Genomic DNA, 25,075 nt, shown 5'->3' on the forward strand with positions numbered 1-25,075 from the left:
CCTTATTCCAGCAGGCTCCACTTAACAGTTCTGTTGAGTGAGAATATGTCACAAAACAAACCAAAAAACCCCCCAAAAAAGTCAGGAACAGCTCATCCAGGTCTTTGCTTTTGTCCATGAAGCTGTGAGATGACAAACCAGTTCAGTTTAGCTGCATTTTTCTGTTTTGCTAAGATTCTGAATTTCAAAACACTCCAGTGAAAGAAATTTGCCATATTTGTAGTTCCTGAATAATTACCATCTTCAGGCTGGAAACACCCATTATAACTCAAAAGTGACTCATTAATTTATTAATGTTCACATGACCTTATTTGCAACAATTTTAACATCTCAAAGGGACACACACTGAGGAGGAACACCTGACACCCACCTGCTGGATTTACACCCCTGCCTCCATTTTTTCTCTTTAGAATGACAAACAGCCCAGCTTTTTTTCCAAATAAACCCTACACATGACCCTGCATGGAGAGCAGTAAGAGACACTGACTGCATCTGCAAACAGCTCAGTTGCAAAAACTGAGAAAAGCCTCAATCTCCATAATTTATGGTGTTTCTTTAGTCTTCACTAAACCCCAGCTCTCTGTTCTGTCTCAATAATCAAATTTAACATGGCACAGCAAGTTAAGTATTCTAGGGCAGGTTGGTTTGTTTTTTGGTAGTTTCTTTCCCCACCCCCCCACCCCAGGTCTTGAGACAAGGACAACAGTTATGCTTGCTTGAAAATTTTATTGACAACTGTTTGGTCCCAACACACAAAACAGCACTTGAGCCACAAAAGAAAGTGTCCAAACAAAGTAGACAGCTAAGAAAAGAAGTCTTTCTTCTCTCTCCCATTCCAAGGAAAAAAATAGTGCATAAATTGAGGGCTTCAGTGACATTTTTTCTTTTAAACAAACATGAATCTGAAGTAGTACATTTATTTGCTAAATTAAAGAATTTCATGGTTGCAATGCTTTTAAATCTGTAAGTCACATCATTCATTTAACCCTTTGGATAAAAAAATATATTGCAATTCAATTAGCTATTTTGTTACACTATGAACACAACTTCTCAAAAGTATTATTCTATTACTTTCAAACAGCAATTTCAGCAGAATCACACATGAATCCAGATAAGATATGCTGACCTCCATATGTGGTGTAACCACCACATCACTTGGATAAACACCATATTTTCCTCTGAAGCAAAAACCTGGTTTTCTTTAGTACTCCAAATGACTTGTAGCTGCATCTCATGAACATGCTATTTCAGGCTGGTCTCTTCTGCAATGCATGCTCTCCTGAAACAAAGATCTGGACTGATCACTGTCAACCTTACCAAAGTTAAGGTGAAAGCAGATTTTCTTGCATTTAACTCACTAAAAACATTCCAAGAAAACTTACTTCTAAATTTCTTTTTCCATAGCAGTGTCTGTAAAGGTTTACTGTGGACTCAAAATACTGTGCCATAATGCTCAGAAAAACCTCCCAGTGTTTATTTGCACTTACAATGACTATAAACTCACTATTGGTAATACTTGCCTAAATATAAAAGATTTTATAACAAAATCTGACTAGTAAAATTCTGTCCATAGCCATTGTTCAGTGGCATTTCCTGCTGCTGGCTGAAAAATTAGAGCCTGTGTTCCATCTCTTGCATATTACAATAGAATCCATCTAAAAAATACTCAGTTGGCCAGTGGAAAACTTCTAGTATAGGTTCTTTCAATACTACAAGCATTTATTTGTTGCCTGGCAAATACAACCCATTGTAAATGCCATGGTTACCCAGAATGGGTAGAAAGTCTCACACACTGGACAGTTCTGCTAACTAGAGTTAAGGTCATCCACTGACTCAGCCTCTCTCCCAAAGCTGGCCCTTGCAAAAGCCAACACAAGATACCACGAATTCAAAAAGCTGCCAACACTAGGAGTAAGTCTTAGAATAAAAACAGACACAGCTAAAAGACAGCACATCAAAGGAGCTTCCCATTTACTGAACATGCTTAAAAATAGAAAACAAGGTTAAGCAGAACAACCTTAGCATTTCCACATGTAGCTAGAACTTTCCTTACAGGTGGAAATAGCATCAATGCCTTCCATCACCATCCATTTTAATAAGACCTGCTCCATTATCTGTAATTTATGCATTAGATGCATATTTCAGAATCTTCCTAACTTCACTTCTAGACACAATGAAAATGTGTGTGTCTGTATCTTACACTCATGACATCAAGACAGTCTTTCCCTTAACCAAACCCACGCCAGACAAACTAAATATGAGGGAAGAGTAAAGCACCAGTGTCCTAGAAAGCTCCTAAATGAAACTGAAAGCTACAGCAAAAACACATTTAAAACAAGTTTTGCACAAGACCCACAGTCTCCTACAGACATCTTTAAACAAACTTTTCCAATGCAGTTACAAGTCATCTGAAAGGTCAGAGAACAGTTTCCCCTCTGGAGGACAATCAGCTCCCCTCACTCTTGTCATCCCAGGTCAGCGAGCTAAAATTTCGCAACAGGCTTTTGAAAGACAAATCATGCATTTCATTAATACTGTCTGAAACAATACCAGTAAGCAACAGCCTATAGAATACAATATGCTACATGTATGATTACATCACCAACAAGGCTTAAAGAAAATAAAATCTGTTCCGTGTTTGTTGAATTAATATTTTGCTTTTACTGAACACACTTATGAAAAACTGTAAAATTTAAGAATAATTTAACAAATGACAGATTTTTTTTCAAAATAATAGAAAAAAATCTGCTCTGCTAACAGCTGTGTTCAGTGTAAAAGGAACAAAATTTTCACAGAATACATTAAATACAAATTAATTCCTCTAGGTTTTCCATTAAAATACACATGGGCTAGCAAACAGCTTTACTTTGTGCACAGTCCATAGGTATTTGTCTTTCACACTAAAAAGAAAGAGTTAAAGCTTGGTTACAGGTGCAAGTGAGAAGTTTGCTGCCAATTTGACCTTGTTTTTGTGTTGCTTTTTGGCTGGGCTGTCCGTTGCTTCTTTGTTTACTTGGGTTTCAGAGGACTGACAGGGAGGCACTGAAGCATTCTCTGTGGTGTCAGACACCACAGAACCAGAGATCAGCTTTTCTTGAGCTGTGGTAACAATTGTCTGTTTTTCTTCTTCTGTTAAAATCATTATCTCTAAAATAAATAAGGCAACTCTATTTAGTGATGTTCTATATTTTAAAAAAGAAGATTATTTCTCTGTTAGGCAAGAAAATACTCAAAGAGAATGAATCAGTTTGAAGCAACAAAGGGAGGTAAACTCTTACCTGGGAGGGGTGCAGGGCGTTCCTCAAACTGAATGAGGTCTGCAGACTCAAGAACCACGGGATCAGGTCTCAGCTGGGGGGATGGCAGGCAGGAAGGGACTGGCTCACACAGGAGATCAACAGGAGATGTGTTTGTGAGGCAAAGAAGTTCTTGCTCTGTTTGATTAGAGACTACAAAAATAAGGGAATATCTTTCAGAGCACCTGTAAGCTGTGAAGGTGTCACTACTGTCACAGGTAAATGTAAAGTCTCCAGATGCAAATCTGAGGATTTCAGAACTATGCTCTATTTGAAATACTAACACCAACCTAATTTAATTAATGCTAATCAATCTCAGATTCATTTGCTGCATCAAGAGCATCTAAGAAAATTCTCATCAGAATACAGGAAACACTGCTAGCAGAAGCTGCTGCTGATCCCCCTCTCTCATTAGCTTCATGTCCATACTTAAATTTCCACCAAATTCACCAATACTGCCTTCCTGGGAAGCAGTACCCAGAAGTTCTCTCCCTATATATACACACATTTATAGATCAGCAGCTCAGAACACAAGCCTAACAACAAACTCAGAGAAGTTCAACAAGCTTTCAAGCCAAAATGCATATTTACACAAGTTCAGATTTACTAACTCATCTTTCCCCATGCTGCTTCAAATATTCTGCTTATTTCCCCTAAGAAAATAAATTCCTTATATAAACCAACTTTGCATTACCATTGCTAGGCCCTCCTAGATTTAGTTCCATTGAGGAAGTGGATCCTTGGGTCTCCATAATATGTCCATTATTGTCAGCAAGTTGATTTCCATGATCATCTACATGATCAGCAGGGGGAAAACTAGGTGAGCTAAAACGAGCTACAAAAAGGCAAATTCATTTGGTTAGTTAACTCAAGCTGCCTCTTAAAAAATAGAAAAGAAAACTAAGATACTGCTAAAATTTAAATGGCTTACTTTTCATATCATTCTTCAGGACTACAATTCTCTTATGGCCATGTCCTTTAATCCAGACCACCTATTAAGAAGGAAAAAGAATTGAACATCAGCACATGCAAAGCTCAAAGCATTTGCTCACTGCCTTTCTTCCAGCTTTGCACTGACATGATTCCAACAGCAAACTAAAGCACATTGCTAATTTGTACTACACTACTCAAGGCTCAAAGTAATTGATACCAAAGGCAAACTATAGTGCCAGAAAGTATGCTAAATAAACGTGAATGAAACTAAATATTTAAACATGGAACTGAAAAATTCCTTTTTGTCATTCTTCACAAAGACTGGCTTACTTAAAGGAAATACTATAACCACAGACTATGTCACAGAACTATCCCAGAGCACTTAGAATATGTGTATGACAAGAACATGGCACTTCTGACAAGGTCCCAGAATTCACTCCCAAACCCAATAATGCACTCTGATCAAAATGAAGGTTCAGTGCTGTACAACCATCCATTCACACAGACAGAAAATCAATTCTCTCACTCAGAGATGCCAGGGATGTTTACAGCATTACTAGGAACAGTTCTTAAGCAAAATTTCACCAAGACATGTGTGCTTCTTCATTTTCTTTTCCTGATTTCTGAGAAGTGTATTAAAAATACAAGTGGAATAAGCTTCTCTGAAGAAGGTAAGTATTCCAGTAAGTCACCCCAACTAACTGAAACTGTGGTTGTGTAGCTACTTTTAATCCATACAGAAATCTCAGTGTAATTGTGCAAAACTGAGTTCTTCACACCTGTGGAATTGCTCCCAAGAGCTCTTCTAAATTATTGCATCCATATGCTTTAGGCTGCAGCACTTCTCCTGTGTATTTGCTGTATGCTACCGGGAACTCATGAAGAAAAATTTGCTGATAATGATAGGTGTGAAGTAAGGACCTCACATTCTTTGCAAAAACATACAGATTTGTAAGCTTGACATATTCTTCTGCTGCACCATTGGTAAAAACCTAGCGAGAAAAAAAAAAAAGGAGAAGGAATTAGAGCACACACTTCCATAGCCTCTAGGCACAATGGCTTTTCAAACATATCAGAAATGCAAGAGCTTACACACCTCAACCAAGTAAGGCAGACTCTTCAGGAGCTCAGTTAAGGTCATAAATCCATATTCACATGGATTAAGTGAAGTACTGTGGACTGTTTCATAATGTTGTTTAAGCTGCTCAACTGAGAGCAAGGATGTTCCATCCCAGGACATCAGCAAGACCAGCAACTGAGCAGTCAGAGTCCGCAGAGATTTTCTATTTATCAGCTGAATTTGCTTGCCAGATTCTGTGTCAACCACCTGGAAAAATTAATTGGGAAAGAAGTTAGGGGCACAGAAGAGACTGAATTAAAAGTAAGATGTATAGCTGGGGTTTATTTGAGCATAGCTGTATCTGATATTCCCTTAGAAAAACACACACAAAATCCAGCACCCTATTACATGTAAATATTTACTTCAAATATACAAAACCTGTACAGCTGTGCAGCAGTTTCTGTCCACTGGTAGGTATTATTTTACTCTTTGTTACAAGCCAGGTGGTCCTGAATGAGCTCCAGCCTAACAGCAGCTGCTAAGTCAGTGAAACTGAAGAAACTAAACCAATGTACCCACATCCATGTAACTGCAACCTCTCTTTTCCACTGGCACAGAAGACCACCTATGTATTTACATTCAGAGTCAAAGTCTCAAACCACAGCTAAAAAAGAAAAAAGGAACTGAAAGCATTAGAAGACTGAAAACTACTACAGCTGGCAGAAAACTTTTTCACAGGTTGAAGTCAGGTGGGAAGAAAAACCAATTTGTAATGTTAAAATAAGTACTAGAATAGAATCTCACTAATCATTTGTTAAATAAACATGAGTATTCCCAGAGAATGCTGCAAGGTTACAAAAGGTGCAAAGAGAACATCATAAGACTATAGAATTAGAATTTCTTATAGAGTAAGAATATAGAAACTACATTTAAAACCCTTTTGGAATTTCCCCTTCCTGACTTAAGCCTATACTCCAGAAACAACATTTCATTACAGGCACTGAGCCACGTCCTGTGAGGTGGAAAACTCTAACACAACTCCCCAGAGGTTCCAGAGGGGCAAGTCCAGGGCCAAAGGGTTACCTTCACGACGTGGCAGAGCTTCTGCATGAGGGCTGGCAGGGAGCTGACGTCGAAGTCGTGCAGGCGCAGGGCGTAGCCGAAGGTGCGGCTGTACTCGGGCAGCAGGTCAGCCAGCAGCAGGGAGTTGTCCTTCTGCGCCCTCAGCAGCTTCACAAACTGGGCAGCCACTGCCTTCACCTGCTCCACCTCTGTCAGCGTCAGAATCTTCTCCTCCCCGCACTCCAGCACCTACAGAACACAAGTGACACTTTGCTGAGGTGATTGATGCAGTCTGATGAACAAAGTGTAAGCTGCAGCTCAAACTCAGGCCTGCAGGCAGGGATTTGCTGTGCACCAGGACTCAGCCACCTCAAAAGCTGTTTGTACAGCAAGCAAAAACGTGTAATGTCTGAAATATAACAAAACAAGCAGTAAAACTGTTAACTTTTTTTAAGCAAATTCAACACAATTATAATAGAACTTAGCTCCAATTTTAAGACAGCAAATTTTGTTTGAATTTGTTAATAAACAGCCTCCTGAATGTGCTCAAAACCACGGACCATTTAACCAAAATAGCATTAACATTTTCTTAAATACAGCTGTCTAAACAGTACAGGTGCAGAGTTTATAACTCACATAAAGTTTATGAGAAATAAAACCCCTGCTGAAACAGTTGTATACATTCCAGAAAAATGCTTTAGTCCAGCTTATGATTTTGAACTTACAAGTAAGACATCTGGTATGGCTTCAAAGAGTTCAAGTAGTTTGGTAAACCCATAGTAAGCGAGTTTGCACTGGCGCCCAAAGTGGTGGTGGTAACAAGGAATAAATTTATTGAAGGGCATTCGAAAATGGGGCTGGTGCCGCAGCAGATCCACCACCTCCTTGGAAAACTGCTTGGTTCTTTCAATTTCCTCCTGGGTACGCTCTAAAATTAAAAAACAAAGCAGGAGTTACATCCCACCACACTTATGAAATGCAACAGAATACAGTAAGCAAACAGTGGCTGGCTTTCAGCATGATCATGTGTTATGCCAAGTCACTCTTTTCTTCTATCACCGAGACCTTTACTAGACTTACATGTTTAAAAGTCAAAATAGTCAGGTTATCAGGCCTTTAGAAGGTTTTTAAATGGCCAAATATGTTGGTGCTTTTTCCTGTACGGAAACAATCCACTGTCTAATCATTCCACAGGAAGCACAACTACATGCAGAAGTAGTAACATTATTTTATGCTTTCTGCCACCTGTTTTCCTGCTCTACTTTAAGTGTTTAGAGAATGATATTCTTGGTTTGCTATAACTTAGCAACCTAGTTATAAAGGTAGAAACACAAATATAAAAAAATCCAAGTCACTCCTACACATTTGAGTTACTAAAGCTTTAGAACAGTCAAAGAACAATCTATTTAGAAACAGCACAAGAAACTTCCATGGACATACCTCTTTTAGGAATACAAATCACCATTTCGTTGTCTTGCTGTGACAAACAGATGGTTGTATCTGGAATTTCTGATATAATATCAGCCAGTTCACACACTCCATACTCAGTAACATCCCAATCCTTAGAGAAACACCTGAAAGTTGCAAAAAATTGTGTGTAATACAAGTATTAATGCATGCTGTGGAGGCAAACCCCACATTTTTTGGCGAGCTGAGAAAGTAAGCCTCAAATCCTAAAAAAACATAAGGATGATTTCCACACTGGCAATACCATCCTGGGAAACAAAGGGAAACCAGAAATCCATTCTAACCAGAGAAGTAAGATTTACTGTAATGTGAACAATCAATGTAAAAAAAAGCTGTACATATCAACCAGTGGCTTGAAGTGCTTTAGGAAACATGTGATTGTGCTGTGCATACAGCTCCAGCTGGCTACACTTCTACCAGACCCTACTGGCTTAATAGTTCCAGCCATACACTCTTTTAAACTAAAACAGGTCTCAAGAGAAGGCAGAGATTAATCTCCTGGAAAACATCGTATTAAAGCTTCCCAATGCTGTGCAATACATTAAAATGTATTTTACTCTTCCCACTTCTCCAACCAAAACCTCTCAGAAGCAAGAACACTTTGAACATTCTTATTCAACGTGGCCAGTGTTGACTCTACATTAAGTAGATTTACAAACAGCCAATAATGTATTTTTGCTAAGAATGGAAATAAGAAAGCACACTCCCAAGAAGGAACTATTGGCACATGATTTACAACAGCACACATGTAAAGGTAGATTCACAGGTTCACCCTAAGATGCCATGGTTTGTTTAAAGCACATAACTATTACTTTCTACCTTCCTATTAAAGAAAGCATCAATCTTGCTTCTTAAAAAAGCCCAAATAAAATCCTACTTTTTAGGATGCTAGCACAGAAGGTTCCAGACAGGTATGACTCCTAATTTTTGCCACTGCTAGAATCAATTAGAGCAGTAAAAGTACTCCTGGCAGTTAGTCTGTTCATTTTGTATTTCCTTCTGAAGAAAACCTAAGCTCAGTTTTCTCTTTACTGTTCACGCTAATGTGCCATGACCTACTTGCTTAAATCCAATGCTGCAGTCATGGCTTCAGAGAGAGCTAATGAAATAAAATAACCCATTTCCCACCCCAATGAAGTTAAATGAACCTAAAGTAATAAAGGAAGGAATAAAATATGGCAGACCACTTTTAATTTTTGTTTTCATTGGAAGTGTGAACTTCCATATTGCAATGAAAAGGCAATGTAGTCATCACAGTTTTGATATTTTACATGCTGACTCCTATTGCACTGGGTATTAAAATCACCATTAACAGACAGGGCCTGCACAGTTTCATTAGGGTAACTTACCAGTGATAAGCCTGCAAGAATTCCCTCACAATAACTTGCTTGCTGGCCTGGGACTTGAGCAGCTTCAGTAAATCTTGAGTGAAGCGCTTCACCTGAGCTCTGTGCGTTAGTGTCAACAAGCGCTTGGAACCCATGCCAAGAATCTGAAAGAAAATCACACTCAGCACTCTCAGTAAAAGGTATTTGAAAGCCAGTACTAGTATAGGTAGGCTAGAAAAAGAATACAGTAGAGATAGCATCTGGAATGGCAGCCTTATGAGGCCACCCACTTTCTGTGCTAAGAGATATGCCCTTGAGAAATTCACTACCTCATCCATAAGTCCTACTGCAACTTCTGCACTTGTATTGGTTATTTAAAAATCCTAAAACCAACTGCTGTTCAACGCTGTAAGTGAAAGTGACCAGAGGGGTTTTGTAATAAGGCTACATGACTTAATTCTCACAGAAATCCCCTCAAGCCACAGCCAACTCATCTCAGCCCAACTCACGAGCACTCAGAATTTGCAGTGTTCTTATGCTGTGCACAGCATAATTAAAAACTTTTACCCAAGCACCAGCCATAGGTTAAAAGCAGCTTCAAACTTCATTCCTGAGGTTTCCCCAGAAGTTGTTTTGAAAGGGTGGGCACGGAAACAGCACCTCAAAAAAGGAAACACCCACCAAGGTTCAGTCAACCAGCTCTTTCAAGGGCCACTAGGTACTGCCCAGCATCTATTCCACAACAGCAAGCAGGAAGTGAGATGGCTGCAGCCACAGTTCCCCAGGTCAGAGCGGCCAGTGCCACACCACTCACCTGCAGCACGTGAGGCACTGCTTCCAGCAGCTCCATTAGTTTGGAATAGCCATAGTCAGACACTCGGCATTGCTTTGCAAAGTGGTGGTGGTAAGTTGGGATGAATTTGCTGACAGGGATGACACAGGATGGTTGGCTTTTGAGCAGATCTATCACTTCCCGACTGAACTGAATGAGCTGGGGATTACCTACAGGGCTCTTGGAACGCAGAAGCCAAGGATCTACAAACCAAAAAGTCATATTATTGTACCTTTCACAAGTACTCTTCCACTAAACACTTAACTTTATTTATGGATTGAAGCTACAACATAGGAGAAAAGTATGAACATTCAAGCTGAAAGTTTCTCCTCATAAAAAGTTTAAACAATTACACATAACTGTTTATTTTATTAGCAGAACTTATTAGCTTAATTTTTTAGCATAAAAAAATTAGTTATGAGAAAGTTTTAAGCAGAAATATTTACCTGCAGTAGGAGGTGGTGGTTTGTTATGTATCCATTTGATAACTTTAATGCCATTTTGAGCAGTGGCAATGTTAACTCCAGGAACACAGGTAATCAGATGTTCTAAGGGAACACCACCTTGGCCTTCTGGCACCATTTCAAGATCATTGAACTCTGACATGTAACAATCAGGAAAACTATGGAGGGCAAAAAAAAAAGCTTCCATTATGCACTAAAATATCACCATAATAATTGTCTTAAAAACAGTATTTTGAGACATTTCATGAGTAAGATATTTCAACAACTTACTGACACACTACAGAAATCTTCATAAAATAAAATATTTTAACTAAGTGTGCTGGTTTTGCTAAACAAGATTTTTAAAATGATCACTTCATAGTGTATTCATTTGCTCTAAAGGATACCATTTTATGTAAGAACTGAGTTTATATACAACAGGTAATTCCCAAAAAGTTTTAAGTCTTCAACGTATCAGACCTTACTAAAAAGAGAAATTAAAATACTTTACCTTAGTAAAGGCACAGTACCCTCGTGTGTCTGTAGAAGACTGTGAACTTGGGGAGCAAATGTCTTCAGAGACAAAACCACAAAAGGAATTCTATAAGAATCTGGATCAAACTCATGTTCACTGCAAAAGTAAGAGGTTCAGGCTTTTATGCTTGATCTACACACAGCTTTAACACAATATCTGTGCTCACACAGATTTGAAACATTACACTATATGCACATAATATACTGCTACTAGTGACAATAGTACCCGTAATACACTACAACCAACTTTGATAATTTTCCCTAAAAAGAATATAGCTACAGCAAGTTTCCAGCAGTAACATTTAGAAGACCATATTTTTATTACCTATTAACACTTTTAAATTACATTTTAGCAGCACATACCAGGCAATTAACAATAATCACCTAATAACTGCTCTACTAGCATAACCTGGCAGCTGTTGAATTAAACAAAAAACTTAATACATGGCTTCAAGAAACCTGCAACTCCCTATGAATCACTTACTAAACATAGCTGGAGGACAAAATCAGCTACAATTACATAATGAAATTCAGGTAATAGAAGTCTCCAGAATGTATAACTTTCCTACATAACCAGAGGAATGCAGGGGGCCTTCCAGCTTCCATTAAAGATGTGTTCAATCCTGGCAGCTGTGCTACAACACAATCATCTTACCTGGACACACCAACCCATGAGAACTGCCTAGAAAGTCCACTAGCCCAACTATTTTCTGCCTTACACTTGTAAACATATGAGGAGTGATCAGAGCACTTTATAAAAACACACACCTTGACTTTAATACACTGGCTCACTCTAAAAGCTGTTCAAATATTTGAAATATTTATAATATTTTATACACAGCTTACATAAAGTCTTTATTCAGGCAATGCTGCTTACAAACAGGCTCGTGATATTCCAACTCTTCAAATATTATTGGGCTACAGTTTGCTGAGGAGCCATCGTGTGACTGTGAGGATCCCAAGGGGCTCTGCCTGGCCTGGCTGCTGGGCAGGAGGCACACGAGCCTCCCACTTCCCTGGTCACGGATGGCCACGGTGTCCGTGAGTTTGTACAAGTCTGACACAATCAACTTACGGCCAAACCTAGAAGGGAAACATTGAAACAAAGGCACTTTAGAAAGGCAGGTAAGGCAACGCTGGCATCTGCCTTTTTTGTTTAATAAACAGGAATATGCTAGAAACTATTCGATGCAAAATGTTAAAGTAATTAACCTATTCAACCAATGCAGAAGAATTGAGTAAAATACTGAAAGCAGAACCCTCTAAAAAAGGCCAGTTTTGCTGTAATTGCCTCTAGGTACAAAATATGATGTGGCACCTAACAACAAAAATTCATAATTCTCCACTCTGCTACTCTAAGTCAAACAATCATACATGGTCAGATTCTTTTTTTTAGAAGCACTGGAGAGGAAACCACCAGGAACTTACTTTTTTTCATAGATTTCTACGAATTTGAACACAGGCAAGCAACAAGCAGGTGCATCCTGCAGAATGGACATTGCTTCTGAGCTGTAAGAGAAGTTTTGCAGCATTAGCACAAAATTAATCTGCTGTTATCAGACTCCAGACTAAATTAGCAAGATATGTACAGATGCAGTTTATGAACTATACATAAAACAGGACAAAGTGTGCTCCCTTCCATTCCAGCACTATAAAAGTTGTCATTTTAGATCAGGGAGCACAAGTAGTAACATTTCTGCTAATTCATCAGGTCAAGTCTTTGAAGGAGTTGCAGCTTTCATAGGTGGTGCTACAATCTGAGCACCTATAAAATGCAACAAAGCTGCAGCATTAGAAGTTCCCAGCCTGGTCATTACATTACAAACTTTGAATAGGCAAGAATTAAATAAAACTGTAAATTACACAATGCCAAGTAGTACATAACTGTAGAATAGTTTCATTCTGTGAATAAATGACGACAACTTTTTTCCTAATGCTTTCTTTCAGTAAGAAAAAAACCCCAAAAACTTGTATTCTCACTAGCATCAGAACTCTTAAGTTGTATCATGTTCCAGGTAGCAAATGAAATGCTGTTGGTATTTCCAACTCTGTACCCACCCTCAAAAACTAAATTCATACACACTTTCTTGGAAGAAAGAAAAAATAAAGATGCCCAGAGCAATCTTAATTCAGCTGCACAAATTAAGATAAAGGTATATCAGTGTTAAGCAAGAATAGTAGCACAGCTATTAAACCCTCTTAAAGAGAGATCTAGAGTCATCAGATGGAACTTAAAATACAGGCAGTGCAGAAATGCTAAACTAAAAACCAGCCTAGCTGTATTTAAACACATCCACCAGGTCATACAACAGATTTGACTACTTCCCATTTACCCATTTAAGCAGTATTTTTTAAAGGTATATCAGTATTATGCAAGAATAGTAGCACAGCTACTAAACCCTCTTAAATAGGGATCTAAAGTCTTCAGATGGAACTTAAAATACAAGCAGTGCAGAAATGCTGAACTAAAAACCAGCCTAGATGTATTTAACACATCCACCAGGTCATACAACAGATTTGACTACTTCCCATTTACCCATTTAAGCAGTATTTTAAATCATCTCTCAGCTACTAATACATGCTAGGACAATTAAAAAGATGCCAAAGTGCTTATTACCTAAGTAGAGAAAGTGATTTACTGGCAGCTCCCGTTGCTAATGAGACCTGGATCCTCTTACTGCCGATTTTGTATCTGTGCAGACTGTTGACAGCACTGATGGCTTCTTGCAGATTCTCCATCTGAACCATAGCCTTCAGCTGGTAGTCTGTGTGGGGACTGAGCTCCACGCTTTTTACCTGAGAGGAAGAAAACACCTCATACATTCACACCAAAACATTAACCCAAGGCAAGTCACCACTAGAGCAGTCTTGCTTTGGCCAAGAGCCAACAACAAAAGGGAAGGGAATGTGATGAACCACAGACATGAGGGAAATGCAAACAAGAGCCAGGCACAATGACCCTGGACTAAGGCAAGCCCATGGTATTTCATTAACATAAGCATCATCTTTCAATGCAAAGATTATGTCAGAAAAATGTCATCCACAGATCAGACAAATACGACCACTGACCTCACCTTCCATAATTGCTTTTTACCAATTCACACTTCTCCTGCTTTTGATCACTTCTGATTCAAAACAGTTCTTACTGTGATTTTTAAGCTGACATTAGGAATTCAGCTTTACAGCTTAAAAAGGTTATCCTGTAAAAGCTTAAGTCTCATCCCTACATACTAATGAGCCACTTAGTAAGAATTTTATATAACAAACTTCAGAATATCAGACCTATGAAGACCACACACAAATTAAAAACCTAGTACAAGTGGTTATCTGCTCTTTTTAAAGGAAAAAAAAAAAACCCAATCCATCCTTTTAACAAGGTTTAAAAGTCCTGCTCCAAAACATTTCTCCTCCTGCTCACCTGAACCTAAAACCACACTCATAAATACATAAACAGGAACTATATAAACAGATTTAATAAAAGAATTGAGCCTTTACCTTGCCATGTCTTGAGAAGATTTCCTGTAAATTTTGCTGCAATTCTTTTCTGGACAATCTGTAATCTATGTTGCTGATCTGAATGTCTGCACCATTTGCAAAGGGATCAGGGCAGTCTGTACCACTGGTATGATTCACTACATTGAATGTGAGTGGAGATGATCTATTTGAAAGGTTGGGAGACATACTCCTGGGTAAAATAAAAATATTTATGAGCTGAAGGAACTGCACAATTCCGATATGTACATCTCAAAATCAGATAATAGACACAGGTCAAGTGCATAAATACAGCACTTAAAAGGGATTTTCCCAGTACACATGTGCAGACAAAACAAATTCCAGCACAAGCACATGAGCTGTGAATAATCAATGTATATACTGATGAAGTCTCACTTCCCCCACCCAAGACAGAAAAACACAGACTTACCGAGATGACCAGCAACTCTGGGACATGAGTAAAGGACTGAGTTGTCTTGAGGCCGTCAACTTACTGAAAGCAGAGGGATAGCTGACCTGAAATACAGTTTCATCTTTATCTTTTTTATCTACAGGGGAATTGGTAATGCTCCTGGAAGCAGAGGTCTCTTTTCTATTTACAGATATATATAAGAAAAAGAAAAAAACATCATGTTGCAGAATTTACATTAAAAAAACATGTAACTAACACTACATCTTTTTTTATTCTTAAACATACTTCTGACTATTTTTGGAGGATGATTCTCCTGCTCCCATTTTTTTGGTTGCCAGAGACACGGAAACTGCTGCATTAGAGTTACTCTGAGGAGAAGGAATTTGTTCTCTTAAACGTTCTTGCTGGTTTTCAGTATTTCTATTGACGTTCTTTGATTCAAGGCGGCACAGCTCCTGTGTGAAACAGATAAAGAGAGTCAGCATAAAAGCACCAGACATCCCTTGCCAGAGGCCTTCTTTCTGATGGAAGGCTGGATGACTGACCATTTTTTTTTCTTTAACAGCGTTTTCATTGGTATTTCCTAACAAGGAATTTTTGATTTTCTGTGGCAGAAGACACCAAAGTGCTAATTAGCTGAAATGTTTTGCTACACTACAGGTCTAACCCTACCTCTCCTTAAAACAAGGAAAATGGATCACTCTAGATGTTACCCATCACCAGTGCAAAAGTCCAAAGTGGCTAGAATTTGAGAGCACGTACCAGCAGTATTTCCAAACTGACAAAAATGTGGCAGGGAGTGGGGACAACAACCACCCTCACATTAACTGTCTGCTTCCCAAGCAGATGAACACAGCTCTCATTCAGGAATGTCACCACACATTACAGTTATTCATTTATTAGGACTGACAAATTAAAGCAGTAACAGAAGCAATCCTCAGAACACAAGGGAAAAGCAAGAATAGGGAACAAGGAAGAAAAACAATACCTGTAAACTTTTGACATTTGTGGGTTTGATGACAGATCCATGAATCTGGAATCCCCTCCCAGCAGAGCCTTTGGTACCAGCAGACTGATCATTTGAGTCTTTGTTGAGGAGGCACAGCTTCGTGTTCTTGTTAATTTTTTTGGGAGACTTGACCTTGTCAGTTCCCACAAAGCTGGAGCTTTTTGTTTCATTGAGTTCTTTGTTTTTGGGAGTGAAAGACACTACAATCCTGTTACCAAAAACGTCTTCATTTTCCATTCGCTTCCGCGCGCGCTCCGCGCTCTCCTGGTTTAAGAAGCGGAGAATTGCACTGCTTCCAGAAATGCTCAGCACCTTCCCTCCGCAGTTGTCTGACAAACGTCGCAGGCGATTGCTGACACTTTTGCTGTCTCTGTTTGTTGGCAGATTATAGACATATAACAGTGTATGACAAGCCTGTTAAAAGGGAGGAAGATTTTAATTTGATTAGGCCAGAACACCCTCTGGTTCAAAACCAGTAGTTCTAACACTGGTTCTGGTGACCATGCCCTCCTCCCTCCACCCCCATCCCATCACCAAGTCATTCCTTCATTCCTTTATTGGTAAGAATGTGCCTTTACTATTTCACTTTTTAGTTAACTACTTGCACATTTAGTATTGCAGCACTCAATTTGCCTGAAAAACTCTCATACTAGGGATAGATCCTCAAACGTCCATCTCCAATATAAAGTCAAAACAGATTAGAGTCCCTGATCAATACCTGATGAATTCTCCAGATAAGAAAGCACCATTGTTAACTATCCAATAACCTACATATACTGTACATGCATGTGAAAGCATAGGTCAGGAAGTTATTTCAAGAAAGAAAAACTCAAGAGTGCTGTACAAAGACACCACAACATATCCAGAGGGAATCACCAAGGAAGACAAAAACCCAAGAAAAGACACAATCACTCAAAACTTTAGAATGCATCATTAAGATGTCTTAATGCTCAACTAAGTTCTTATCCAAAATTTCTGCAAGGGAAAGAAAGCATGTAAGATACTCTATCTGGTAAAATATTTATTGGTAAGAAGCCTTTACTATTTCACTTTTTAGTTAACTACTTGCACATTTAGTATTTCACTCTTCCTGCCTGACAGCAGAAAGCAAACATTCGCATGGGAGTAACTCAAATACAGACAGTGGCCGAATACACAGGAGACATCATTCCCCATCATCATTAACACACACTTGATTTCAGCCTGCTCTCCTAAACTGCAACAAAAACTGCAATTTGACACTTGGAAATGTCTGCTGCATAAAGAATTAAAATCTTTACCGGCATTTTCAGTGGTAACCTTGGTGGCAAGTCTGAAATAAATTCTTCAAAACAAATAAGTTCATGGGCATGATGTAGGAGTGCTTCTGAAGCTTGGTTTTTATGTACCAAAATGATTCGGAAACCGTGTCGATGTCTCAGGTCACTCAGTTCCAAAGCAAAGTTTACATCCGCTGGAGAGGGAAAATGAAATAGGCAAGGAAACGTGAAAAATCTAAAACATATGATTGAAGGAAAAAACCCCACAAATCTCCCTCAACAGGTTCTATTTCTCCTTGGAAATTTCCAATGAAAAAGCACCAACAGCTACAAGGCTTCTCAGCCATTATTTAAATCAGCAGTTCACATTCAGTCTCAAGACAAGGGCTTCCTTTTAACAGCAGCTTGTAGCAATCCATCAGCAGGGCACTGGACTGGCACTGGGTATTTCTATAGCAAACATTTGTTTAGCTTTAGGGAGAAACCCAAGGCCAGCACACAGCAATTCAATAGCTGAGTGGATTGCAGATGTAACTGTATAATATGGAATATGCTGCTGTGAGAATTGAAATCATACATTTTGCTCAGACCATACACACAACTCCGTGAGTTTTAATTTATGACCTTCCTGCTGAAGCTAACTTTAGACAGTAGTCACACACATACCTACTGACACTCCAAAAAGCATCAAATCATAACAGTGACTGAACTGAGCCAAGATCTCATCTTACTGCCCCTGCCTTTCCTTTGCTGCCACTGACATTAAGAATTCTTCAACAGTTCAGTTAAAGCTGAAACACTACCCTTGGAAATACAAATAGTGCCATATGTAAAAACACTGTGGAAGAGAGGAACTGAAGCCAGCACTGTAGCTGAGTACCACAAACACTTACTTGACACAAGAACCACAGTGGCAGGTGCAGTGTGTGTATCAGCAAATCTCCTCAGACTCTGCCTGAGTTTGTCATCAGCAGCATTCTTGGCTGTAGCATTGATGTGTGCAACAGTCACCTGTGAAAATACATAAACACACTCTGAAGAAAAGCTTCAATGCGAGTTGTGCTTACTTCAATGGAATTTTTAAAAAAATTAAAATACAAACTTTTGCATGCATTTTAATTTAGATAAACTAACGTACACATGCACAGAACAGAACACACAGGGATCAAAAACTGTTCTGTGAACACTCAACTTCAACCCTAGTTGTTCAGCAGTGTCTTTGGGGTGACTTCTGCTGTTCTGCATTAAGGACCACAACCCATACACGTCAAAAACATTCCAAAAAACTGTCAACATCTTAACATATCTGTAATTTAGAGGGTAGAAATTTCTGACATAGAAACCAGCACAAAAAGTTATTGAAGAACACCAAGCAACAGAAGGTGTTGATGGAAAATATATGTAGTGTTAAAGGAACTCCAAACCATAGCACTAACCTACAGGTGTCCTTACTAATCAACAAGTATTCACCAACAAAGTAAAAGGTAATTTCAGAATCATAGTTCTTTTAGGTTAATCATTTGATCACAGATTTGAAGAATAACAAAAACTCCACCACCACATTTTACTGGAGATAAATGCACTCTTGTGGAAATTAAAAGCTAAACCAGTGACCTACAGATAACAGAATGCAGATTCACTTTTAAAAACTATCACAGCAGCAAAAATAAAAGAAATCAGCTATTAGAGACCCCATCCACAAAATAAATATGCACTAAACCCACAGAAGCCAACAAAGCTTTAATGAATGTGAATCAATCTTGGCACACTCAAAGTACACAAATTCTCAAGCAAGAACACCAAGCTGGTGCTGATTGGATACCTGGCAGTTGTTTAGCTCTTGAATAACTTCTTTATTTTCTTTACTGATGTCACACACACAGATGAATTCTGCCTCTCTGTGACCTTTAAAAAACTTCTCCCGAATCCTCTGCACAACTGCCACAGCTGAACGGCCAGAGGGAACTGAGCAGTTTTCAATATCCCAGAACACTCCAATGGGGGGCAGGTTTTCCAGAACTTGGCCCGTTACTGCAACTTCTGGGGACCCTGTGCAGGTGTAAGAACACAGCTCATTTTTACCTCCAAATACTGAAAACATTAAACTTAGCAAAGTGTGATCTTTGCACATGGGAAGCCTTATGAACAACATCCCCAGGAATGCAAGTTCAGTTTTACTTTAAGGAATCCAACAAACAATCAGTCTTAAACAAAAATTTAGTCATTGTCAGATTAGGATAAAGATGCAAGACAACTTTGACTTTACTTTTAAGCTCTTAAACAATCAAGTAATGTATTTTAAAAAAATCACCCAATGCCACAAAAAAACTGTCTGAAGTTGTGTAACACTTGGTGCTGTATCAGTAACAGAAGCAAAACATGGAAGCTGTTCAAATTTACATTGTGGATTAGATAAGAAATCTAAACAAAACTGGATGAGATGACCAGTATCATGATGATGATTAGAGAAAAATCAAGGCAATACAGAACTAACAAAGTATCCTACAGCTCAGGAGAGTGAGCTATGGAATTTTTGCTACTGCTGGCTAAGCTGGCGTTTCAGCACCCTGAAAATATATTTAAGTTTGAACTAACATTATATAACCACTCCATCCCCACAAAACAACTTGAAAATAAACATGAGGAACAATACAGAATCCTCACAATTCAAAAACAAGCTACAAATTAATGTTACCTGAGAATTCAAAATAAGGCACACCTGACAATCATATTTGTTCATGTGTATGTTGGTTGGCTACCCATAAGATTTGCTGGAATAGCATTTGGTAAAAGACACCTGACTGGTGTCTCTCACCTTAAAATGGATGCAGTTTTAAAGTAACAGTAAAACTATCAATTTCTTAATATTCTGTGACTTTAAATTTTATAACTTTTATACTAGATATGATTTTGTAGTAGAAGCAGTACTAACATTGCAGAAAGACCAAGCGATTATTTCACACAATATTTCCCTCTTAAGAACACTTGAGAATTATAAATGTTACACCTTTACTGCATATGGAGTGACAATAGACACTATACTATGAAAATGCTTTCCAAATATGGCTGAAGATAATTTCTTTACACATCACCAGAACAAAATAGCTTCCAAGCCAGCAGAATTTCTTTTTCTACTTCTTAGAACAGTAAAAACAATAATAGTAAAATCAAAATTCTATGTAAACAATACAGTAAATTGGCTAAGTAGTCAAAGCACATAAAACAAAGCAATGAATTTTCAAAACAGAGACAAGGTATTTTTGTACTGTTTAGTCTTCCATGACTTCATAGAAGTTTCCAGATAACAGTGCAATTTAAGAGAACTCTTGCTGTGCAACAGTATCTAAAAGGAGAACATCCACTAAATGGAAGTTTCAAACAAATGTGGTTTACCATATTTCTGTGGTGATTTGCCAAGGCTGCTTGCCAGTATCAAACTCTTCTCATTTCCTGTTCCTTTGGTTCCACAGCCATTACAGATTGGGATAGGAACAGGTGCAGTCTGTGCACTTGGAGGAGGAATATTTGGCCAGATTTTAGCAGCATCAACTAGGCTGTTTCTGGTTGGCTGTTGGGACAATTTTTCAGAATACATGTTCATTTAGTATACAATATTAACACATGCTATTCCATGCCACAAACACTCAGTTTCCCTTCTGCAACAAATGCCAGTTCAGATGTGCTTTACAAAGCTAATTAACAACAGTATGATGGCATGAAGGAAGTTTTTATCCCAGCATATTCAGCTTTAGATTTCAAAATGCAAGGAAAGATTCTACTAAACTCAACAGATCAAGACATGCCACCTTTAAGTAGTACTAATATGTATCCTTTTTAAAAAACCAACAAAAACCAGAGACCTAGTATACAAAACCTGCACATGGAGAGTAGAATCCAAATATATATGGAATTGACCATTTAGCTCATTAAAATGAACTAAATATAATTCACTTTTATATCAGAAACTTAAACTCAGAAGTTTAAGTAACAGACATTGCAAAGTTGAGTATATTATTTCACTAGCAATTCCTAGCAGTATTCAAGCACAGTTCCAACAAGTTCTGAATTTTACTAAATTGGTACTAAAGTATAAATTACAAATTTGGGAAGACTGAATTAAGAGCTGCCAACCAAGCCAAGACTAGAATATCCTTGCAGCATAAGATAGATTGCGGATTGCCTGACTTGCTCTTTATTGACCAGCTGCCCAAGGGTACATCTTAACTGCTGTTAGCCTTTTCTCAGAGTCCCTACCATGGAACAGTTTAATTGGAGCTGTAAAGAAGAGATGACTAGATTTGAAAGAAGTTAAAACTCCACTCAAGTACGTTACAGATCCCCTGTAGGATGAACACTGACAGCTCTTTTGTCTTCCCATGGCACAGAATGTTACCTCAGGAAAGAGCTCAGCTTCAAAAAGGCTGTCTGCACACTTGGACCGTGCATCACCAACCAGGGCGATGCAAGCTGCACCCACAGGAGCTGTTGTTTTGCTCAAGCTACACAATCTGGACACGAACCACGCAGCGCAGTAAGGAAGGAGAAAGGTGGGGTGTACAAACCTTGCTCAAGCAGTCAGTGCAGTAGTGAGAGCCCTTCAGACACACGGGGGGCACCACGTTTAGGTGCAGAGGGTTGGCGCACACGCGTGGCGGCAGCTCCGGCTGTGCAACGTGCTCGTCCAAGTGCCCCGCAGCCCCAGCGGTGAACTCGGGACAGGGGAAATAGCCAGAGGATGGGCAGCCAGGCAGGGCTGGGAACTGATGCAGCTTGTGCACGTTACCGTGACAGGGCTGGAAATGGAGTTTTCCACAACAGGCCAGATGCTGACAGGAAGATACACTGTTTTCTACACACATACCAGAGAACTCACTGGAAATTCCTGCCAAATTGCTTCTAGCTGGAGGGTTCTTCAGTGAAGATGAAGACTGATAAGCAAATCCTGACCCTACTTGACAAGTTATTGTCCCAGTGCTTTTCGAGTCTAATATTGTGCCAGGGTGAATCAGGTTCCCACCTCCACCACCACCACAATGCATTTGTGGAGTGCAAGAAGAGTCAGAGCCATGAGCACAGCAGCTTACTTTGGGGCCAGGGGAAAGCTGTAGTTGCTGTTGCTGAAGAGGATGAACATCGGGAAGTGGCACTGCTGGAAACAATTTAGAGCCAGCATGAGGAGATGAAGCATCCTTCAATTCTACAGCAGCTTTCTTGTTCTCCATGTAATCTTTCTGGAAAATGAAAGCTCAGTTACATTCAGGTATATGAATAAAACAATCATTTTATAGGGTAAGAAGCACATATTTTTAGACTATTATGATTTTAGATTTAAAGTGCTACCTTTATGACTACTATTACCTTACTGACTGATCATGTAAAAATATTCAACAGAACCATGCTAGTTACATGTGCCAGCCCTAAGTATACTGCTATCAGTGGACTTTGGAAGCAACAAACCCAGAGAGCTATAAACCAAACAGCAAGGAGTCCACAAAACAATCACAAAAGCAGAAAACTGTTAGGCCATGGCTGAGAGAACTGCTTCACAACTTGCAGATCCGTAAATCATCATGTTTTAGTTCATACAAAGACTTAAGAATTTTATTTAAATTGTGAAAATAATGTATTAAAATAATACGACTTAAAGATTAGACATTAACTCAAGCAGGTAATATAGCAGAGGGCAAAGAAGGCTACAGTCTCCCAACAACAAAGTGGTTTTTGTCTACTCTGATTTAAGATATCAAGATGTACAGACAAAGGTAGAGACAAAAACAGAAAGGCTTTTAAAATGCCAGCAGTGAAAACCAAGCAAGGTTAAAAGAAGGAGAGAATAGTCAAGGTCAGTAGAGGTAACCTGGACAGAACATTGCTACAAAACTTCTGAACAGCTTTTATTTTTCAAATTGAATTTAATGCATTTCCTACTACACATAAATGAATAATTAATTACTCATTCCTTTCTACTTGATGCTACATCTCACGAAGATAAACTCTGCCAAAAATCTGTCTGGAACTGATTTATATATTAAATTCCAGATTTTAGGGCAGCTTCCACCCTAACCCTCGACACATGAAACCAGCAACATGCTCATCCATTTCCCTTATGTTTTTTGCTTAGTCAGATTAAATGTGTGTGAAAAGTGTTATTTAACAGTTGGAGCTCACTTGCTCAAGTACTACTCTTTCTAATCCACAGTCCTTTGCATCTTAAATGAATAGAACTGTGTACATTAAAGGAACATTTAAAGAAATGGAAACAATGGAAAAGTAAGACCTTGTGAAGAACAAACAGTATCCACAATTGCTGTAGCTATTACTACATAAAAATAATTCAGAGAACTAAATTTGCCTCCAAACTAAGCAGATAAACTGGAAGCATGTCCTCCCCACTCCACTCTTCAGCAATAATTCAGCAGAGCTCTCCAGAAGCTCCTCACACACCTTTTGGGCAGCCAGCTGCATTACCCCAAACAGCTGTGGAGAGCAAAGCCTGACAAGCAAAGCAGCTTGCCCCTTCTCACCACCAGTGCTGTGAGAGCTGTGAACACAGGCAAAGGCCCCAAATCCCCAGGCAGGTTTTGCACTCACCTTGGCAGCTGCTGCCTCCTCCCCTCCCCCTCAGTCAGTAAGACCCTGGAGTCAGGCACGCAGCCCCTCTGCACCGGAGCCCAACCACCCTCTCAGGGCAGGCAGGAATTACCGTTTTTGCACTACAAGGCAAAGCCTTCTCAGCAGCAGAAAAGCAATCAGAAAGTTTCCAGAGCCATGGCTTAGCATCATTCTCTTGTCTCTGAAGCCGTCCCAACGATCTATTGCAGAGGTTCTCCGTCCTGTTTCCTTCCATCATACAGCCAAACAAAAAGGTTCAACATCCTTTCATCCCCCCTTCCTTTCATTCTTCCCACCTGCTAAGAGGAAAAAGCAAAAAGCACACTTTAAACAGCCTTTAAAGCAAGACAAGAAATATCAGGGTGGTCTCAAGAATTCCATTACTGCTCTGCCAGTGAACTTGCATTAATTATGTTAAATTTAATTATGTGGCCAAGGCCTTAACCACCCTTTTTAACAAGGAATGCTCCTCATGACCCACAGCACAGAAGAACCAGTCTGAGGAGAAACACCTTGAAGTCCATGGCATTAGCTGGAGTCACACAGCTGCTGACACAAAACAATTCCCTCAAACTTTCAGTGCACCCTCCTAGAAAGCAGATCCAGGGGGCAAGAACAGCTGAATTGTAAATACACAACAGGTGCAACTGAACTTAGCTGAAATCACTGAGCTCTATTTTCACTGGTTTTCCATTGGCTAAGAAAACCTATACAGAACACACCTGCATTAAGCACGGAGCTGCAAATTATTAAAATAACTTACAAGCACTTCTGCTAATGCTCAAGCTGCCCCACTGCACATCAATTTAGCTTCACAGAACCACCAAGCAACCTAAAGCTCGGTACCAGAAAAACAATGAAGCCTTCTTACCCTCTGACTCCGTGCTGCATTCATTAGACTACACTCCTTCGGGTTCTTCTGTATTTAGTGTTGAACACAATAACCACAGAACAGGTTACATGGCACTACATTTCCCTCTGCATTGTTTTCAACCTCGAAAGAAGTTTTACTTTTTCTTTTAAGCAAAAATATTTATTCACGCGAATTCTAGCTATCCACAATTTATGCTGCCTGAAGCATCAGCTTCGTCAAGTTTTACAACTCCAGAGCACGTTACTTTTGCATGTGTTTGATAGCAGCGGTTTATTCGGAATTAAAACGATAACTGAAAACAGTAAGAGCGACATTATCCACACATGCCCGCGCTTTGCCCTCTCTGTCCCGAGGCTCCCGGGGCGCTTCCAGCCCGACCCTCCCCGCGCCGCCCCACCGAGCCCAGAGCGCCGGCGGGCTCCGGCCGCCCCGGGCCGAGGCGGCCGCAGCTCCGGCCGCAGG

The 25,075-nt window shown here is 39.4% G+C and overlaps 1 protein-coding gene across 6 annotated transcripts in view; it reads right to left on the reverse strand.

Moving 5' to 3' along the window:
• The window catches only part of MARF1 (meiosis regulator and mRNA stability factor 1), a 30,672-nt gene that overhangs the window by 5,022 nt on the left and 575 nt on the right, over positions 1 to 25,075 (reverse strand). The window contains exons 2-27 of one of the 6 annotated variants that reach the window (XM_041401415.1): positions 23,831 to 24,035; positions 22,212 to 22,358; positions 20,521 to 20,695; positions 18,950 to 19,176; positions 18,021 to 18,138; positions 17,149 to 17,321; positions 15,848 to 16,282; positions 15,145 to 15,314; positions 14,878 to 15,039; positions 14,451 to 14,640; positions 13,573 to 13,751; positions 12,384 to 12,464; positions 11,802 to 12,038; positions 10,933 to 11,052; positions 10,425 to 10,600; positions 9,961 to 10,181; positions 9,168 to 9,310; positions 7,792 to 7,925; positions 7,077 to 7,279; positions 6,373 to 6,600; positions 5,326 to 5,556; positions 5,009 to 5,221; positions 4,228 to 4,288; positions 3,991 to 4,131; positions 3,279 to 3,449; positions 707 to 3,147 (exon numbers count right to left, since the gene is read on the reverse strand). In XM_041401415.1, the coding sequence (XP_041257349.1) occupies positions 2,915 to 3,147; positions 3,279 to 3,449; positions 3,991 to 4,131; positions 4,228 to 4,288; positions 5,009 to 5,221; positions 5,326 to 5,556; positions 6,373 to 6,600; positions 7,077 to 7,279; positions 7,792 to 7,925; positions 9,168 to 9,310; positions 9,961 to 10,181; positions 10,425 to 10,600; positions 10,933 to 11,052; positions 11,802 to 12,038; positions 12,384 to 12,464; positions 13,573 to 13,751; positions 14,451 to 14,640; positions 14,878 to 15,039; positions 15,145 to 15,314; positions 15,848 to 16,282; positions 17,149 to 17,321; positions 18,021 to 18,138; positions 18,950 to 19,176; positions 20,521 to 20,695; positions 22,212 to 22,358; positions 23,831 to 23,977 (4,716 nt within the window). In that variant the 5' untranslated portion in view covers positions 23,978 to 24,035 and the 3' untranslated portion in view covers positions 707 to 2,914. Of the gene's footprint in view, positions 1 to 706; positions 3,148 to 3,278; positions 3,450 to 3,990; positions 4,132 to 4,227; positions 4,289 to 5,008; positions 5,222 to 5,325; positions 5,557 to 6,372; positions 6,601 to 7,076; positions 7,280 to 7,791; positions 7,926 to 9,167; positions 9,311 to 9,960; positions 10,182 to 10,424; positions 10,601 to 10,932; positions 11,053 to 11,801; positions 12,039 to 12,383; positions 12,465 to 13,572; positions 13,752 to 14,450; positions 14,641 to 14,877; positions 15,040 to 15,144; positions 15,315 to 15,847; positions 16,283 to 17,148; positions 17,322 to 18,020; positions 18,139 to 18,949; positions 19,177 to 20,520; positions 20,696 to 21,689; positions 22,359 to 23,830; positions 24,039 to 25,075 lie in introns of those variants that run through there. The other 5 variants (XM_041401412.1, XM_041401410.1, XM_041401411.1 and 2 more) reach the window with 5 other exon arrangements.

The sequence above is a fragment of the Onychostruthus taczanowskii genome, unplaced genomic scaffold (assembly GCF_017590055.1).
Source record: "Onychostruthus taczanowskii isolate IOZ18803 unplaced genomic scaffold, ASM1759005v1 scaffold19, whole genome shotgun sequence".
Lineage (NCBI taxonomy): Eukaryota > Metazoa > Chordata > Aves > Passeriformes > Passeridae > Onychostruthus > Onychostruthus taczanowskii.